The sequence below is a fragment of the Diabrotica virgifera genome, chromosome 3, assembly GCF_917563875.1.
Source record: "Diabrotica virgifera virgifera chromosome 3, PGI_DIABVI_V3a".
NCBI lineage: Eukaryota > Metazoa > Arthropoda > Insecta > Coleoptera > Chrysomelidae > Diabrotica > Diabrotica virgifera.
In genome coordinates, this window is record NC_065445.1 from 51,145,660 (window position 1) to 51,167,227 (window position 21,568).

Below are 21,568 nucleotides of genomic sequence, written 5' to 3' on the forward strand. Positions count from 1 at the left end.
GATAGTGAATAAATCGAAAAGTATTAATTTTATCAAAAAACTGTATAAAACATTTTTTGCTTAGAATAAATATTTTTACCAACTTTTGCGGTCAAAATATAGTAAAAAATTTCCACTCCCGAGATGGGGTGGCAAACACCCTCATGGTAAAAGCGCCTTTCGACATCATATAGATTTTGATCCTTGGACTATCCACTACTTATTCTTAAATTTTCATGCAAATCGATCCATTCTGTAAAAATTGCGAGGTTTTGTCCTACTGTAAGCTGCATTACTTGGACTAATCAATTGCCGTTTTAATGTTAAGCAAAGTTTGTTTTTATGAAATATTTATTGGACAACCTTATATTTTGTTAAAAGCGAATAAATACGTTGCAAAAATTCAAATTGGATAACACGGTAACCATATCATTCATCTTCTTTTGTTGCGCATTTTTAGCAGACGACCGGTGATTCTTTCTGATGTCACTTGCAGATACAATTATTGCTGAGGGAACAATAGTTTCTTAGTTCCTTATTCTTTTGTCTCTTTTTCGAGAACATATATGTAGCATCGACCATTTCCTGTTTTCGCCACATTTTGCCTTTATCTGGATCTGCTACTCCGAATACTTCTTCCTCCTCTATCTCTTTGTACCATACCAGCCATTTTTCCGGATCCCTGCTCATTTTTTAAAGCTATAAGTAATAGTGCAGGAACCAAAGCTTTTCACCTCGCAATTTTTACAGAATGGATCGATTTACGAATGGAACAGATATTAAGCTCACAATGAAATTCAGAGCTCGCGTGGGATACATATGTGTCCCAGAACCAAATTTAACATCGCCAATAACTCTAAACAGAAAACGTACAAACACGCACCTCACCAAAGTCCTGAGTAAACTGTCCGGAAAGTTTACCTAGAAGCTGATGCATAACATGCGCTTTAAGAATACATTCGCGGTTTTCCTACAAGTGGGATAAGCTTGTCTCCCAAGCGAGTACTGCAGGGTTAATATCCATTTTTGCCGGTTTCTCCTCATTTATTGTCGTGAAGCGTTAGCCTACAGCAACACCTCCATAGGCCCATTTCCAATGACAGTAGATTTTTAAACATTCTGTCATTTACCAGACCTCAGATTCATAAGTTGCGATGCTTTCAACTATGGTATTTTATAATCAGATTATAATTTTTATATCTTGTCTAGTTTTTGTGTTCCACAGTATGCGATTTAGCTATTTTATGACCTGCCTACCTTGCCATTTCGTTTCTTAATTGCAGTCTCACTGCAGACTTTTAGCACTCCAAGGTCTCTGCTTCAAGGCTCCAAGGTGACTCAATATGCCTAATTTCAAAGTGGTCCAGTTCAAAAAGCAATAAACAAAAAGGGCGTAGTTGTAGTAGCGATTCCGGCGGCCCATAGATTAAAAGTTGGAGAGATGTGTAGTTCCAGAAGCTCTCAATTTTTCATTGGCATTTAGATTTTCTTCAATTCAGTTGGTGCTATTGAGTCTTCTTTTATAAAGGATGTCTCTGACTGGAAAGATTAGTCATTATTTTCGGAAAGAAATTCCGGACGATCTTCGGTCAATAGATTTTGATACGCTGATATGGAATTTTTTCCTTCTATCCGTTCTTAAGGATTTTATTGTTTTCCATGTTTCGCTTGCACTGCTAAAGCCTAGGTTCTAATCTATTTGTTTACACATATCGTCCCATGTTTCATTTTTTGCCTTCAGCTCTGCTTTTTTGACTTCGTTAGAGCATCTGTTTTCGTATTTACGGTATTCTATTTGTTTTTGTTATACAGTATGTCCCTGTAAGTTGTATCCATATGGAAAACTTTTTTATTATTAATTTTAAGAAAAAAAGTTATTCTTCATAAAAAGCTCTGCATGGTCCAAAACCTAAGATATAACCATCAAATATCAAATTTTTTGAATAGTATACGAGGTATGTCGAAAAGTTTGAATTTCACTCAGGAGTAAAGTAGCTTTATTTTTCACAATATTGAAAATTGCTATTATGAAAAGTTGTTTGGAATTAAAAACTATATTCTAGTATGCAATTACATCCATCTAATTGAATTTTTTTTTGAAACATTATGGATAACTAACATTATTTTCAGTTATTTCAATTCAGATAACTCCTTTATTATTAATTTTACGAAAAAAAGTGATTCTTAGTAAAAAGTTCTGCATGGTCTAAAACCTAAAATACAACCATCTTATGTCAAATTTTATCAATTTTATACGAGGTATGTCAATAAATATGAATTTCGCTCAAGAGTAATAATATATTGTACAACAAGAGAGAACAAAGACATATTTCTCACGAGCGCAGAAGTTTGTTAGCACGAGCCGAGGTACGAGGCGAGTGCCGCAAATCAAGCGAGGGAAAAATATGTCGTTTTCTCACGTGTTGTACACTGTACTTTTTCTATGGATGCGTTTTTGTCAAGAGTTCAATCTTCAAAATTAAATAATTTAGGTGCTATTATGTAGATTATAGGCCAAAATTGAAATAAAATACATATTATACACATATATAGATATTTAATATTCTTAACATTTATATACTTTTATTTATTTAAAATTATAGTTACCAGTTATATTTGAACAGTTTTGAAAGGTAATTCCTCGTAAGTTTTGATTTGACACATTTTATTTGACAAAAATATTTGTGTTTGTATTATGCATATTACCATGGAAACCGCGATTCTACGTATGGAAGCCGCGAGAAAAAATATTTCTCACTGCAATGGCCGACTTTTCTCACACCCTGAGAAATTGTTCGTTTTGAATATATGTAAGTAATGAGAGAAGTTGCACATTGTATAGCATCCATAGAAAAAATACGTTTATTTTTCACAATATCGAAAATTGTTATTATGAAAAGTTATTTAGAATTAAAAACTATGTTTCAGTATGTAATTACATCCTTCTAATTAAAATATTCTGAATTATAAAGGTACTTTATTTTTATCTAAATTTATCTTTTTTGACATACCTAAAATAGATAAAATTTGATATAAGATGGTTGTATTTTAGGTTTTACACCATCCAGAACTTTTTATTAAGAATCACTTTTTTTTAAATTAATAATAAAAGAGTTATCAGAATTGAAATAACTGAAAATAATGTTAGTTTTCCATAATTTTTGAAAAAAATTTTTGTATTAGAAGGACGTAATTGCATATTAGAATATAGTTTTTAATTCCAAACAACTTTTTAATAGCAGTTTTCAATATTTTGAAAAATAAAGCTACTTTACTCTTGAGTGAAATTCAAACTTTTTGACATATCTCGTATATCATTCATAAAATTTTATATCTGATGGTTGAATCTTGGGTTTTGGACCATGCAGAACTTTTTATAAAGAATAATTTTTTTTCGTAAAATTAATAATAAAAAAGTTTTCCATATGGATACAACTTACAGGGACATACTGTATATGGTGGCGCATTCGAACTTGCACAATATCTATATCTTATTTCTTATACACACTAAAAATTCTGTCTAGGACCTTCATCATAAGTGAAAATAGAGGATTCAGTTTTATATAAAAAAGACACATTCTATAATTGAAAATTAATCTTAAGTATTTGTGATAAAAGTATAATGCAGACTAATTGAAATTCTAAAAATTTATGATAAAATTAATGTCAAAGTTTTTAAAAAGAGATAAGCATGATTTTATTTTATAGATTAATGCGGAGACACATTTTCGACGATACATTACGCAATTCCAATCAATAGTTTTCAGTGTTACTCGTATTATTAGTGTGGCACCAACAATATATTTTACAGCAATATCCAGGTAAGTTTTTTGTGGCATTATGTGTATTTTAAGATTAGGCTATTCTCAAACTTTAATATATTAATAGATTATTTAAAACCTCAAAAAAGTTCTATATAGAAAAACTTAGAAATACATTGTAATATGAATTATATTCCGATAGTTTTGATTGATTTTTATAACAACTAATTTCATTTTTTTTCAGTTGTTTTAGTTTTCAGTTAATTCTTTATTACTTGACTTATTCTCTTCTTTGTTACAAAAACCAGTATTCTTGTTCTTCTCTGGAACATCTATTAGCTATTCTCCAAGTCTTTGAGACCTGCTCTATATTAGCTCTTTGTCAACAATCGATGGACCTTCTAATTGACCCAGGTATATCTCATACACTTGTACCATAGCATACAGTTCTGTGGAAGTTGACTTTTGCTGATAGTTCGCTTCTAGGTCCCGGATTATAGTCATTGAGACTTATTTGAGGCAGACTCTGATCGGAATCTTTATTTTTATACCCATTTTAGCCCCCTTTCCTCTCGTCACCATGTTATTTCTAAGAGTCGGGATAAAATTCTGTTAGACATGGTAGAATACCCATTCCCTTCTAAATCTATTTCGCTGGCTCTCTGAGGAGTCGTGTACACCAAATTTTTTACTCTGTAGTATGCTATGATGGTCATCATGCACATCTCGTGATAGCGTAGTAGTTGCAGTGCAAATCTGATCGTATGATGGTTCAGTGGTGGTGCAATATGGTGATCAGCTGATTGAGCATGGCATCTGTTTTGCGTTTGATCAAGTAGTATTTAAGAAACGTATAATAATAAATTTATTGAAAAATTACCTTTGAAAACTTTATTGAAAAATTGAAAAGGTATATTTATTGAAAAACACTTGACAGAGCTACAATTATCACATAACATTTTCGCTCTCTAATAACAGCATCATCAGTACTGTTACAGGCATGATATTTCTGTATAAAATATACATTCTGCATATTCTGCAGTAGTATATATTCTGAAATTACAATGTTTATTTATTGCTAGTAGTCACCGCATTAGATCAAACATGTATTTTATTCGAAAAAAAAACAGTTTTACAACAACCTATCCTGAGATAGTCTATGAATATTATTGTCATTAAATATACTTACTCCTTTTATATTTAAACTGCTTGTTGAAACATTATGTTGTTTCAACCATTTTGGTAAATCTAAAAGAGTCATCAAAGTAACTATGTACCTCAAATTTTCTTACAATTATGGAGAAAAAAAGTAATAACCGTTCATTGTACAATAAATTGTTTTCAATCAACCCTAACAATAGTAATTTGATCATATTTTTTTATCAAAACTGTGACACTGTTGTAAGACTTTATATTTACGAAAAGACCAAAGAAAATATAGTAAACTTTGATAATAAGCATTTATGTTTACAGAAATTCAAGGAACCTTTGAGGAATTGGTATTTACAACTTAGTAAATTTCTATGTATACCTGACAACCTTAGAAAAACCCAAGAAAATAATAAAACTCTCTTCACAAAAACCCATTTAATGATAAGATACATACTATATTTTTATTAATGGGTGTATTTGACGATACATAAATCACATATTAACAGCTGACGGTTATTACAAGGTAGTAGTAGTAGTAGTGGATATGTTACCGGCCAAACCCGATTTCAGGACATAGGCCAAACTAGTTTGTCCCAAGCGCGTTAGGATAAACTAGTATGGCCTAGGCCAAACTAGTTTATCCTGATATAAATACACACACTTCAGGCCAAACTAGTTTATCCTGAAGTGTATGTTTTTATATCAGGATAAACTAGTTGGATAAATAACTGGAGAAAAAAAGCACGAAACAGATCAGAATGGAGAAGAATCCTGGAACAGGCCAAGACCCAGAAAGGGTTGTCCAGCCAGTGATGATGATGATGATAAACTAGTTTAGCCTAGTCTAAACCAATTTTATCTAGTCGAAAGTAATTGATTACAGATTGGTTGCTGATTTAAACGGAAGTTAAGAAGACACTATTAAGAGCTGTAAGACTTTTAAGTATTTAGGGTAAATGATATAGAAATGAAAATAGTACAGGGAAAACAAGCCACGAAAGCATTCCAGGGAGTGATATGGAAGAACACTCTAACTAAAGAAAACAAACATTTTTTTCCAAAAAGGATTTTTCAGGGCACAGTGCTGAATATTACCCTACAAGAGCGGAAGAATGGTCAGTGACAACAATAATACGAAATAAAATACGAACAGTTGAATTTGAGTTTATGAGAAGGTGTCTACAAATCACCAGATAGGATAGAATATGAACAGAGGAAATATGAGACAGAATAAAAGTAGAATGCTTAATTAAAAAAAGTTGTGATAGTAAAAATAGAGCCCTGAAATGGTACGGGCATGTACAAAGAATGACGGAGCAGAAGTGCCCGAAAATATTACTGGACTGGGACCCGCGGGGTGGAAGAGGGAAAGGAAGACCTGCTGTGAGATGGAAAACTTACATAGGAAATGCTATGATAGATAGAGACCTCAGAGATGGCGATTGGCGACCTTTAGTACCATCCTTGGATTATAAGCTTTTATTTCACCCCTCATTTGTCATTCTACCTGGTATAGTGACGGAGGAGTTATATTCGCGGTCGGACGGACAGATGGACAGACAGCCTAGGTCAAATTTCTCACCTTTAGTACCATCCTTGGATTATAAGCTATCATTTGACACCTCATTTGTAATTCTACCTGGTATAATTACGGAGGAGTTGAGTTCACTGACAGACAGAAAGACGGACGGACGGACAGACGGACGTGGATAATTCAACGTTTTCACATTTTTTCAAAATTGGTGAAAACAATATTAATTCATACTCGATATTATTCGTAAGTGTATCTTTTCGTTTAATTTTTGGAGAAAACCTCATCCCATTATTTATTATTTTTTATATTATTTAATTATACAAGAATATATTGATTTACAGCATGTGTCAATATATTCATTCGATGTATCATATGATACAATATATCGATGTATATTTTTTTGCCATCCCAGTTGGGACGTAATTTGGGAATTCCCCGCATGTAAAAGTCCGTACATGTTCGCTAAATTACTTTTGACTCTGCTAAATTGGTTTAGACTAGGCCGATGACTAGGCCGTACTAGTTTATCCTGAAGTGTGGGTCTTTATTATATCAGGATAAACTAGTTTGGCGCGATAGGACAAACTTGTTTGGGCTAGGCTATACTAGTTTATCTTATCCTAACGCGCTTAGGATAAACTAGTTTGGCCTAGTCCTAGGCCAAACTAGTTTGCAATATTACATTAAAAATAATTATTGTTTCACTTAGGGCCGGTTGTTCGAACGCTAATCAAAAATGATCATTATCAAATATTTAATTATTGTCACAACCGTCAATGTCAACTTTGATTTAGTTGCTGAAAACATAATTATTGATTACAATTATGAGATTAGTTAATCAATTACGTTAATAATTGTTATGTTATTTGATTAACTAATCTCATAATTATAATCAATTATGTTTTCAGCAACCCAACCAAAGTTGACATTGACAGTTGGTGACAGTAATTAAATATTTGATAGTGATCATTGTTGATTAGCGTTCGAACAACCGGCCCCTAATATCTTTTAAATAAGTTAACATTGTTGAGATTTTTTTGGTGAGAACTATTTTAAGATCATCATCAGTGATTCCATGGTATCTTCTTTCTTCCATAAATTGCGGACCATCAAGCAGGATATGTTTAATGGCCAGTGGATCAGAGCAGCTGGAGCAGATTGGTAGTGGTTTTTTTGTTATTAAGCATTTTTGTGTGTTAAAGCAGCATGGTCAATTCTTAGACGGTTTATAATAACTTAGTGTCTCCTGTTTGAAACATTATCTAGGACAGCATTTATTTTTGCGCAGATAACATTCAATTTTTTACCTCATTTTTCCCAATGATTTTGCCTTATACTAGTACAGTGGATTTTAACCAGGTTCCTTAGATCGGTATAAGGTTATGCTATACGTTTTCAACTTTGGGGTGTGGTTTGTACTCATTCGACTTTTGTTCACCAGTTGATCGGCTTTTTCATTTATGTAGATACCTGTACGTGAAGGTACCCAAATAAAAGCTGCTTCTCTTCCTAAAGGTACGTATCCATACGTGGGTGCTCCATGCTCGGTGTAGCTTCTCAAATGGATACGGCATGCGCTCCCCTACATATAAACCGCAAACCGGTTGAATCGAAGAGGGTGAGAGCCGAGCGGCGAGCACCAACGTATCCACTATGTTGAGCTGCTACACCAATTAAGGAGCATCCACGTATGGATACATATCTTTATATTCGGAATATTTCCACTTCGGTTTTTAGTGTTTGTAAAATAGAGTTGTTCGTATATATTTCTTTCAATCCCAGTAAAGCATGTTTCATATATGCAGTTCACCGTTCTACTCTTTTTCGAGAAAACGGAAGTATTTGTATAAAGAAGGGATTGATGTGTTGAGGCAAATAATGAGTAGGATATATGAGGATGAAAATATGTTCAATGCATGGAGGGAGAGTGTGATGGCATCACTATATAAAGTTGCAGGGAATATTCAGGACTGTGGAAGCTACATATATAGTGATAAAGTTATTGTCACACACAATAAAAATTTGGAAGAGAACTGTAGAACGATGATTAAGGATGGAGACACAGATAGAAGAAGAACAGTTTGAGTTGATGCCAGGAAAGAGGACAACAATACGTTGTTTGCTTTCAGAAAGTTAATAGAGAAATACAGCGAGAAGAAAAGGGAGATACATCTGGTGTTTATAGATTTGAGAAGGCATACGACAATGTTACTAGACAAGAGTTGTGGAGATATATGAGAGAGAAATGGGTTTCTGAGAAGTACGTCAGGCTCGTGAAGGATATGTATGAGGGAGTTTACACCAAAGTACTGACTTGTGTCGGATTGAACGAAAGTTTTTCCAGTAACGGTTGATTTGCAAAAAGGCTCTCTAATGAGTCACAACCTATATGATCTCATTATAGACGTTCTGACAAACAACATAAGGGAGGGGCTTTTCATCAATGTTCCATGTGGATGATTTCGTATTAGTGGAGGAAAGTAACACAATTTTACCTGTTAGAGGAGAATTTGGAGGGTTGAAGAATGGCTATTGTAAAGGAAGTACTTAAGGCTAGTAGGAATAGAAAAGGGAATATACATATATGTAGTCAGCAGGAACAGGTATGGTTAAGGATACCGAATTGCTTATAGAAAAACTAGTGGCATAAGTAGGAGAGTTTAAATATCTCGGCTCTACATAACGGAAAATGGGACACTAGATCGAAAAATTGTCCACAAGATACAAGTTGCTATTAGTTTAACTGGAAAAGAATAAGCGGTTTATAACGGAAATGAACAGGGAATGACACCTGTGATTGAAAAATCTGCGAAGGGCTGAAAAGAAAGATCGTGAAGAGTGTGGTGAGGCCTGCGTTGGTGTACGGCGTGAAGTGTTGCCTGTAAAAAGGGTTTAGGAAAAGAAGATGAAGGTAGCTGAAATGAAAATGTTAAGGTGATTGTTGGGTAAGACTAGAAGAGAACAGATCAGGAACGACATGGTTAAGGAGGTGATTAAGGTCTCAAAAAAGGTTCAATAACAAGGACTGCAACCGTTTTGTCAAGTAAGAAATGAGAACTATTTGGGACGAGGGTTAGTGCTGTTAGAAGTTAAGGGAAAGAGAGGTAGAGGAAAACCGAGGAGAGGATGGAAGGACTGTGTGGCAGAGACCTTGAAAATACTGGTTTAAATGAAGGAGACATAATGGACAGAAATAAATGGCGAAAAAGAGTAAGGAACCCATCTCTAAAAGTCTAGTAGAGCAGTGGAATCATTAAAGATCCTATTAAGAACGTAACAGAAAAATGTTACTTAAATAAGCTTATTACTAATAATTGCACACACGTTTTTTTAGTAAGAATAAATAAATTGCGCTAAACTGTACGTGCTTTATTATATTATACACCATCCACAACGTGTAAATGTTATAAAATTTTGATTAAATTTATATTATATTATAATTGCTTATTTTAAACTCGATTAGTTCAGTATTTACATACCTACACAAAAGTATATTGTGTAATGTGGTAGTATAATCAACTACCGTTTATTAGTTCAAATTAGCTGGCATCCGAGCTATATAATAATAATTATCTTATCGGTTTTATTATATGCTAATTTTGTTGATCTATTATTATTTTATCGATACTATTATTTTATTTAATAAACATATATGAGGCAAAATTGTATCAACACACCTCCGTTTCATTCCGCTCTTCAATATTACTGCCGATATAATTATAACATGAAGAAGGATAATACCTTAAGGTACGTATAGATATGCATGCCGAACACTTCGCGCCGTGTGTGCGGTACGCGTTTTTGGCGGGTTCGTTAGATTAGTACGCGTTAGTACCTACGTAGTGGCACACAAACGGTGCGCACACGATCCAACTTCTGTCAGCGCCAAGAACGCACGGCGTACATACGGCGCGCATATCTATACATACCTTTAGATTCTACACCTTTGTTTTATTACCTGGTTTGGTTTTATTGGTTTATTTTTTGCACCTTACTCGTGATAATACGTATTTCTGCACCTTTTGCACCTAATTATGTACATAATTTTGTTTGCTCTGATAGAGTGTATCTTATTTTTATACAGTTTTACATTTTTTTATCTATATGTTCAAACGCTTTTTCAAAATCTATAAATTAATTTAAGAATATTTTATTTATATGGAATTAGCTACAGTTGGTTGTAATGACAATTACACTACTACTACTACCATCGGCTTACAGCTTTCTCCGACGCCTTCTGATTCCTAACCGCCATTCTTCTCTGTTTAACCATAGACCTGGAGGAATTTCTCTTTCCTCTAGTTCTTTTTCAATTCCCTCCCTCCAGCTTCTTCTCGGTCTTCCTCGGTTTTCCTTCTCTCTTGTGGTGTCCACGCCAAAATCTGTTTAGGGATACTGTCATCTGGCATTCTCTGTACATGGCCGTCCCATATTAGTTGGTTTGTTTTTATGTCATTAATAATTATTGTATGTGTGACTCCCATAATTTCTCGTATTCTCTCATTTGTATCTCTCATCTCTTCTTGATTTTCAATCTTACAGAACAAGTAAAAACTTCGTTTGTACAATGGTATAAAAAGTTTATTGAAAAACTATTAAAAAGTCATCCAAAAGGATTCGCAAAACGTTTTCGATCTAGATCAGATCATCTTCAGTGCGTTCTACTTAGTAGATGAAACTAGCAACCTTATAAAATAGGTGACATCGAGAAATATGATTTACATGTTGAAGATCTGATGTAAGTATATTTTAACATGTAAATCAGATCTTTTAACATCGACTTAGAGTCGCTACTAACATCCGATTTTCAACATGTAAATCATATTTCTCGATGTCACCTATTTTATAAGGTTGCTAGTTTCATTTACTAAGCAGAACGCACTAAATATGATCTGATCTAGATCGAAAACGTTTTGCGAATTGTATAATCCTAGGGCTCAGTGGAGGCTGTTCTTCAGATAAAGGAAACACCAATAGCGATAAAAGAATTTATTTATAAAACCGACACTAGGGTAATTACCCAGGGAGAACTTTGAATACTAACTTGTTACTGGTACACGTTTAGTTGAAGACTCTTTCTCTAGTTGAGACATCTTAGTTTTATAGAAGCTTAAATGGGGTCAACCTTGACACGATGCCCGCGTGATTTGTATATCTAATTAAGGTAAATAATTCTACTTTCGTCAGCACTTTCGTATCATTTCCAAATTATATTGTTGATAATTGACCAATTTGTATCTAAACTAATATTCCACATGTGTGAATATAACAACAAATAAATTCGTGCGATTTACTGGGTGATATAATTATACTGTTCAATATCGAATATGAATTCTGAATATTTGTAATTGGACATGAATCCTTTTGGATGACTTTTTAATAGTTTTTCAATAAACTTTTTATACGATTGTACAAACGAAGTTTTTACTTGTTCTGTATGATTTTTGTAGCTCTTAACATGTAGATTTTCAACATGTAAATCATATTTCTCGATGTCACCTATTTTATAAGGTTGCTAGTTTCAACCTCTAAGCAGAACGCACTGAAGATGATCTGATCTAGATCGAAAACGTTTTGCGAATCCTTTTGGATGACTTTTAATAGTTTTTCAATAAACTTTTTATACCATTGTACAAACGAAGTTTTTACTTGTTCTGTATTATTTTTAATTATGGTATACAGCCAGCTACTGAGATTTTCCCATTGATTTTGTTTTTCTTCTTGATTTGCCTGTTGCTCTTTTCCAGAAGTCCATTTCTGTTAGTAACATTCTCTCTGTTCTTTGTTTCAGTGGCCAAACTTCATTGCCATATTATGTGATTACACTTTTGATTTGATTTGATTTTCCACTTCGAAAATCGTTTTCAAACAAGATTATAAGAAAATTGTGTTGAAAGATTATGTTGTCAAAATTGAGGTTGATATACTTGGCCATGTTGTTGTAGGCATTAAAGAATATGATTTAATTATAATTTAGTGAAAATTTTTAAATTTATTATCACAAAGATGTTATGTCATTCTTTCTTGTAAAAATTATAACGAGGAATCGAAAAACGTTGAATGGCTTAACAGATTGTAGTCTCTATTCATTAATTTTGGAGCGTTAAGCATTGATTTAGTTAACGTTTTGAATAATCATTTATTATGTTTTAATCAATGACTGCAACCTAGTTAGTGATAAGATTTTTGATATTAATATAATGTATGTATGTTTTTAGAGTATTGAATAAATACACTTTTTTAAAGTTTATTATTTCTTTTTGAGTAACAATTTTACGTATTTTATTCATGGTATATATTTTTTGCTTCATGTAGGTTAACATGTCGATTTTAGCAATATTGCTTATGTAATACTCTGATGTATTTTTTTAATATTTAGAGTCCTTTAAAAGACTTATTGGCGCCTTATGATTCTGGAGATCCTAGAATTCAGTATTTCGTGTTTTCTTTGTGTCTTGTGGCAAACTGTTATCTAATTGTTAACTACCTGTCAGGTACCCATCTGTTATTTTTCTATTAGCTATATTCATACCCCCCCTTCTAATAACGAAACGATCTCGACTCTGAGAAACGAGACCTTAGTACATAGATAAATAATATAGTATATACGGATAGATAGGCAACTCACTGTCAAAATTTGGTTCCTTACGCCACTTGCGACCGTAGTGGTTACTAATTACCATTTGGCGGGAAATTCAAATCGACAAGTATAAATTTCATCCGTTCAGCGCCTCTTGCGAACTCTTTCGGTACTAATTAAAATATCTTATTATTTTACAAGAAATAATCTCACCTATATTATTAAAATAAAATACCAGAACTTACTAAGCTTGTTAAGTATTTTATTTAAATAATATCTAAGTAATACTCATAAATTATTCGGAATTCTCAAGTTACAAAATATGTTATTTTTGCTGTCAAATTTAGTAAGGAAAAGGAAATAAAAAGTTTTTTTTTGGCTTGGACTATGGTCATTCAGCCAGTCTCAATCAAAAGTAAATGTATTAAAGATGCCAATTATTGTCCTTTTCATGATCATTTTTCAGTGCGTAACAAATGATAGGAAAAAGGGTAAGTCCGTGATAATAAACATTTATGACATTTATTCTAACATGACATTTTAGTTAAATCTGACAGTTGTCACATTTGTTTTTAATTTGGAATAAAAACAAATCAAATGTGTTTCTTGCATTTATAAAATGGTATTTTCTTTGATTTGTATAATCTTATAAATTATACAGATTATATTTGTAATATTATGATCTAATTAAAAAAAAATATTTTTTTATTATCTATCGACAACTAGAATAACTAGAAGAAATGTTATAAAAATGTCACGGACGAAATGTAATCATTGACGTGCCTTTTTTTCTGTCACATACAATTTAATGCGTTAGAAAGAAATCGAAAAACTGTGACGTACTGAAAGATGATCATGAGAAATACTGTAGTGAAACTTGGTTATTATAATATTATTACAATTTTTTTACTTCTTATTTACCTACTCATTACAGCTAATGTACCGGGTGTCCCAATAAGAATGGCTCTCGGCCATATCTCAGGAACGGTTTATAGTAGAGCTTTGAAATAAAAAATTTTATAACAAAAGTTGCCTCAGGAAAAGCCTGGAAATTATTTTCATAATTGTGGGTTCACCGCTAGAGGGCGTAATTAAATATCAAAAATAAAAAAATCTAAATTTTACAAAATTTTCCTAATGAAGGGGCACTGGAAATCCGATTTTTGTATTCTTCATCAAATTCTGCGCATATTTGATTTAACAAGTTGAACTCTACCTTTGCAAATAAGAGGTGGGGGTGAGTGGGAACCTTGTTATGAAAAAATGGCTGTAAGTCCGGTTCTGCTAAATCAAATTTTGAAAACTGGGTCTTATTGAAGACAGATCTTTTTCTTCAATGTAAGCATGATAATTTTGAACCATCCTAATAAGTAATAAGCCAGCTGGGAGGCGTTATTTAATTTTTTTCAGAAATCTAGTTTTCTTTGGAAAATATTAAATACAAGTATGCATTTTTAATCATACTTTATAAAATTAGATTAAATTAGCAATAGAATAGCAAAAACCGCATGTCAATACCTTTTGTCTATCTCAAGATATCTCGAGAAACGTGTAAATTTTATACATAACTGTTACTATCACCGGTAAACTAAGTTAATGAAAAGTAGTGTGCTGTGGAAAAAAACAAAATAACATTTTCCAGATGTCAACGTATAAAAATATAATTAATTAAAACAACAATATAAAGAGAAACAATACTATAAAAATTAAATATAACACAGAACAAAAAGAACTACTTAGTGACGACCTAAATATTCAAAGTGTTGCCCATCATACACTACTCTAGAATACATTATCCAGAGAATACTAAACGCCATTCAAAGCATATCGAGAGCAGAAATTGAGACTGCTGTTCAATCTACTCTTGAAAGAGTAAATGTTTGCAACGAAAATGATGGGCAAAAATTTGAACGTTTATGTCATCGCTAAATAGTTGTTTTTATTTCTTTGTAATAGGGCTTCTCAACGCTTCTCATTTGTTTCGAGCCTCTGTCATATGCCGAATAATCCGTGTATAATATTAATATACGAGATATGAACGAGGCTCGAAACAAATGAGAAGCGTTGAAAAGACCTAATATACGTTGACAGCTGGAAAATGTTTCTTTGTTGTTTCCATAGCACACTACTTATAATGAATTATTTCGTTTACCGGTGACAGTAACAGTTATGTTTTTAAATTTACACGTTTTGTAAGATATCTCGAGATAGAAAAAAGGTATTAACATGCGGTTTTCGCTATTCTGTTGCTAATTTTGTCTAATTCTGTAATATGGTATTAAAAATGCATGTTTGTATTTAATATTTTCCAAGGAACACTAGATTTCTGAAAAGAATTAAATAACGCCTTCTAGCTGGCATATTACTCAGTAAGTTGGTTCGAAATCATAACTTTTACATTGACGAAAAAATCTGTTTTCAACAAGACCAAGTTTGCAAAATTTGATTAAGCAGAACCGGACTCACAGCCAGTTTTTCATAACAAGGTTCCCACTCACCCCCACCTCTTATTTCCAAAGATAGACCTAAACTTGTCAAATCAAATATGCGTAGAATTTTATGAAGAATACGACGATCGGATTTCCAGTGCCCCTTCATCAGGAAAATTTTGTAAAATTTAGATTTTTTAATTTTTGAATTCAATTACGCCCTCTAGCGGTGGTCCCACAATTATGAAAATAATTTCCAGGCTATTCCTGAGGCAACTTTTGTTATAAATTTTTTTATTTCAAAGCTCTACTATAAACGGTTCCTGAGATATGGCCGAGAGCCATTCTTATTGGGACACCCGGTACATACTATGTTAAAAAATATAAATATATTATACTACTTAATGGTTATCAAGAACAAATAGTGTATACATTTTACAAATAAAAATATTAATATTAATATTAAAATAAATGCATTCTTTTTTGTATTTTATTTTAGTTTTTTTTTGTTTTGTTTTTTGTTATGTTTTTTTTGTCACTACGATAGGATGTCAACCCGGTTCAACCCCGCTGAGGTTTAAATCCTCTTAGTGATTTTTTCTTTAATTTTTTTTTATTTATTTTTTTATTATTTATTTTTTTTATTTATTTTATTTATTTTTTTTATTTATTTTTTTTCTTTCATGTTTTTATTTATTTTTTTTAATGTTTTTTTATTTCTTTAATATTTTTTTTATGTTCTTATTTCTTTAAACATATTTTACAAATACCTATAATTAATTACAATAATATTTTACTATCCGACAAGAAAGATACCAAGCAGTCAAAAATTTTCTTTTTATTCAGTGACAGAATAAAGAGAATATTTACAGGGAGTGGGATGTTCTGGTCTATAATTCTTTTAATTAGGTGATTGGTTAGGTGTTTATGCTTTTTGCATTCAAAAAATATGTGGTTCAAGTCACTTTTAACCTCACATTCTTGACAAATATTCGAATCTAAGATGTTTATTTTAAAAAAGTTAGACAATGTTTTTCTTAATATAGGTACGTGTATTTATTTGTTGTTTCAGATAAAACAGTTATAAACTAATTACTATTTACCTATGCATGTTTCTAACTTTTCTATGATTTGTACACAACAATAATAAACAATGTTTAGTTTTTTTTATTAACACAACACATACGTTCTTTCGTAACTAAAACAAAACTACACTTTATAAACGAAGGATAAGGAACCAACTTAAATTGAAATTACTAAGAATAAATCGTTAAAGATAATACAATAAAAACTGTAAATTAATTAGTCCAGAAAAATAAGATTTTTCTCGTGACACATCCCCTCCAGGCGGAAACCAAATTTTTTTAGTAGTATCGACATCTACAGTGTGGAAGGCACTTATGGAATAAAATTATTTCTGCCATTTTTTCAAAAAATTATGAAAAACGCTGAGACCCGCCGATTTTGAAATAAAAATGTGTACTTTTTAAACATAAATTTAAATATACAGGGTGATCCTTGCAAGTCTACAGAGTCCATATGCTTTATTTTTAATGGAGCACCCTGTATATTCTTATATTTTTAAAAGCTGCTTAATAACCTGATTTCAACTAACTATATCATGTAGGGTGTATGATGAATAATACAGGGTGAAATTTTGAAATTAAAAAGTATGGAAACCACTTATGAAAAAAAATGTTTGTGTCCTCATTTTAAAAAATTATAAAAAATACTGGGACACGCCAACTTTTAAATACAAATGGGCGCTTTACAAACATAAATTTAAATCTACAGGGTGATTCAAGCAAGAACAGCATAGTCCATGATCTTCAGTTTTAATGGATCACCCTGTATATTTTTATATTTTTAGAATCTGCTAAACAACCTCATATCAAAAAAGGGTATTATGTAGGGTCCATTATGAATAACACAAGGTGAAATTTTGAAATTATTTATAAATTTTGTCAGGATATTAAATACAAAACCCAATAGATTTAATACTTAGTTAAGAAAATGTATGCCTTTATTTAGCTAATTTAAAAAATAATACCGTTATTTAAAGCATGATAAATTATGAATTTCAAAATTTTATGTAGGTATTTAATTTCTTGACGAAAATTATACATAATTTTAGAATTTCACCTTGTATTATTCATAATAGGTCCTACATAATAGGTATACACTATTTTGATATGAGGTTGTTTAAATTATATGATATGAGGTTGTTGATTAAACTAAAGATCATAGACTATGATGTACTTGTGTGAATTACCCTGTATATTTTAATTTGTTTGTAAAAAGCCCATTGAAATTTAAAAATTGACGTGTCCCAGTATTTTTATAATTTTTTAAAATAAAGACACAAACAATTTTATTCCATAAGTGATTTCCATACTTTTTAATTTCAAAATTTCACCCTGTATTATTCATAATACACCCTACATGGTATAGTTTATTGAAATCAGTTTGTTAAGCAGCCTTTAAAAGTATAAGAATATACAGGGTGTTCTACTATAAATAAAGCTTGTGGACTCTGCTAGACTTGCAACGATCACCCTGTACATTTAGATTTATGTTTAAAAAGTGCACATTTTATTTAAAAATCGACCGGTCTCAAAATTTTTTATAATTTTTTGAAACAAGGAAAGAAATAATTTTATCCCATAAGTGCCTTTTACCCTATATATTAATAATAACCTATATGTTTCCTGCAGCCGATTTTGATGATATACATAGTTATAAACAAATGAAGATCAAAAAACGGTAAAATTTTGTTTTTTCGTCTATTACTAAAAAGTGAAGCATTCTAAACAAATTTGAGAATAAGAAACTCATAAATCATATAAAAAACTTTAATATGGCGTTCGCTGAATATGTTTATCCTTATTTGTTGCTTAGAAAAATGAAAAATAAGTCATTAATTTTGAGATTATATAAATGTTCATAACTTATGTAAAAATTAAGTTAGAACCTTCTTATTACACGGAATGCTGAGACTTCTTGTGCTTAAATTATATTTTAAATTTCAAAGCAATTGGTCAAATAGTTTATTTAAAAGTTATTCAATTTATTTATCCCAAATTCATTTTGTTTGCAACAATATAAGTCAGAAAATTATGAGGTTACAATAATCGGATAGTTTATGAAAGAAGAAAATTTATACTATTAACTTAATTAAATAAAATTTTCAAAAAGTAATTTTAAACAGTGTAAAATTATTTTGCAAAAACATGTCGATTTTTGGTTACTTATAAACAATTATAATAACTTTTTAACCGTTACCCCCAGAAAAATTATTTTTCATATTTAGAAAGACTGATTTTTTATACACATTTAGAAACAAAAACAACTGTCCTAGGACAATTAGGGCCGAAGTTAGCCCCCCCTTTTTTAATTCACATGTTATTGAATTCACATGAATTATTTTTTGTCATTTTTTTTAAATTAAATTAATAGTGTAAATCTCATTTCATAAACTATCCAAAGTATTACTGTTACTTCATAATTTTCTGACTTATAGTCTTGCAATAAAAATTAATTTGGAATAAACAAATTAAATAACTTTTAAACGATTTGACCAATTGCTTTGAAGTTTAGGGTATGATTTATTCACCAGAAGTCACAGCATTCAGTATAATAAGAAGGTTCTAAGTTAATTTTTTACATAAGTTATGAATATTTATAAAAACTCAAAATGATTTATTTTGCAATTTTCTAAGCAACCAATAAAGATAGACATATTCCGCGAACGCCATATTTAAGTTTTTTATACGATTTATGAGCTTCTTAGTCTCAAATTTGTTTAAAATGCTTAACTTTTTGGTAATAGACGAAAAAACCGAAAATTTTCCGTTTTTTGATCTTCATTTGTTTATAACTATATATATCATCAAAATCGGCTGCAGGAAACATAAAGGTTAATAATATAGATGTCCATACTACTCAAAAAATTTGGTTTTGGCCTGGTTGGGGATGTGTCAACAACAGGATATTTTTTCCTTTGGAAACTAAATGGAAAATTATTTCCACTAACTGTCATTACTTTTGACAGAATTGAAGTTGCCGAGTAAAGCTTCGTTTGATTATTTTATTTGTGACATTCAGATATGGTGTTAACATAAATGATTGGTTAAAGTCTTTGTGAGCGAGATAGGCTGTCATTTCTCTTTATTAGCTGACCGTAGTGAAAGTGATGGGGGAAATTCCCCAGTTTGTTCATATAAGATTCCGGGGCATGACCTTAGTACATTTCTTGTACACGATCGGATTATTACTATCTTATGTCACCCTTGGTCCTCGTAAGGATATCATCCTGCTTTTCTCTATTTACCCGTTATGACTTTTCTACCCTCTCTGCCTTCCGATAGTTATAATATATAAGTAATACATAAATAATATCTAGAAATTTTAAAGAATAAACTAGTAATACATAAATAATATCTAGAAATTTTAAAGAATAAACTAGTAATAAAATTTTCATTTTTTTATTGCAGATTATAATCCATTATGTCCAACCTAATACCAGAGAGTAACCTCCAAACATTAAAATGTGCGCTTTGCAACAATTATTTATCAGTACCACCAATAATGACCATTAGCAGGGACGCTCAGAGGCATAAATGTGGACGTTGCCAATTGATTCCTTCCGATATGTCAGTCAGAAACACACTGTACGAAAATCTTGCCCAGTTGTCGACGTTTCCATGCACGTTCCCTGATTGTGAAGAAACCCTCAAGTGGGGAGAAGTAGAGGCCCATGAAAAAGTGTGTTTGTACAAAACTTTAAGATGCCCTGTGTCATGGAAATGTAACGATCAAGTTAGCATAAAGGATTTAACAAACCACTGCATGAGGTATCACGGAAAAAATGTATCCCAAAATCAAATAGTTGCTACTGTAGAAGAAACTACAGAGAAGAATAAGATAACCATAATGTTATTAGTTCATAAAGAGAAGCCGTTTTTGGTTTTCCGAATTGTTACGTCTGACAATATTTGGATCAAAGTTTTTTCGTTGACTCCAGTAGAAAATTGCTATTATGAACTCTCCATTAATAGTGACGCCTCAACTTGTAGCTTATTTTATAAAAATCCTGTCGAAGTTTATATAGAAAGCCGACATTGCAAAAAATGTACGATGAACGAATGTGACAATAAACTTCACAAAAAGTATAAGAAGAAGATTGATGATGCTGCTGCAGACAATGGTTTTCATAAGGTTACCAAAGAAATGGTTGCAGAACTAAACATGAAAGAGATTAGATGTAGAATTGTTGATGAAGAGTAAGGAGATGACAATTAAATGTCTACAAGTGGCGAATGCTGCGTTTTGGGAATGTGTAATTTATTTATTGAAATGAATAAAACAATTTAAGTTTTTAATATTTTCTTTTATAAGAAGTGTAATGTACCTAACCTAGAACAGTTCTCCCATCCACTTGGCGTGTTGTTATGTTATTATTATAGTATAATTATTATAAATTATAATAATATGTAGTTAATTATAATAGTATAATCATTTTTTCTACGGCCGTGCTTAAAGAGCCACTTTCTAGCACGCATTTCATTTCCGAAAGTTGCACTTTCCCGCACGGCGTGCGTGAAAGTAAATTTTCCCGCACAGCGTGCGGGAATGTAGAATACCTTCTAATATGGTATTATAATATACTATAATACATGCAATAAACTAACGCAATAATTCGATGAAATAAAATTATTTTGACATAATATTTAAAAGTCCAGTAGACAATTACAATGGTTTTAAATCGTCGTCATGGAAACCAATATCGTCGTCGTGGTAACCCATTATAGTCCAGGGCGCATCTGTTTTGAGATGGACGTTGAGAGGTGACTCAAATTTTTTTGCAGAAATTGCTTGAAAATAAATCAAATAATAATATTTGAGTTATCCTCCCTCTCAAAAAGGTCCGGAACATTGTTTAAATAATCAAAATGTCAAAAAATTAAGGAAAAATTCGATTTTTTTCTTGGTTTTTTGATTATAACTTTAAAAGTATTCATTTCCGAGAAAAGTTGTATTGACATAAAAGTTGCGAAATTAAATTTCCTACAATGCAGAATTGGTTAAAAATTTAAAAAATAGTCACTCTAGTTGCAAAATAGCAATAATTGTG

The 21,568-nt window shown here is 31.5% G+C and overlaps 3 protein-coding genes across 3 annotated transcripts in view; 2 read left to right on the forward strand and 1 right to left on the reverse strand.

Annotated features, from left to right (window-relative positions):
- Window positions 1–21,568, reverse strand: part of LOC114342351 (neuroglobin-like) — a 688,855-nt gene that overhangs the window by 164,095 nt on the left and 503,192 nt on the right. The window lies entirely within an intron of this gene.
- LOC126881839 (uncharacterized) overlaps window positions 1–21,568 on the forward strand; it is a 69,681-nt gene that overhangs the window by 28,127 nt on the left and 19,986 nt on the right. The gene's annotated exons all lie outside the window — the stretch shown is intronic.
- On the forward strand, window positions 3,660–20,816 carry LOC126881838 (uncharacterized). The gene is made up of 2 exons (XM_050646448.1): window positions 3,660–3,800; window positions 19,929–20,816. Exon 2 carries the CDS (start codon window positions 19,942–19,944, stop codon window positions 20,719–20,721), a length of 780 nt encoding a protein of 259 aa, XP_050502405.1. The 5' UTR covers window positions 3,660–3,800; window positions 19,929–19,941; the 3' UTR covers window positions 20,722–20,816.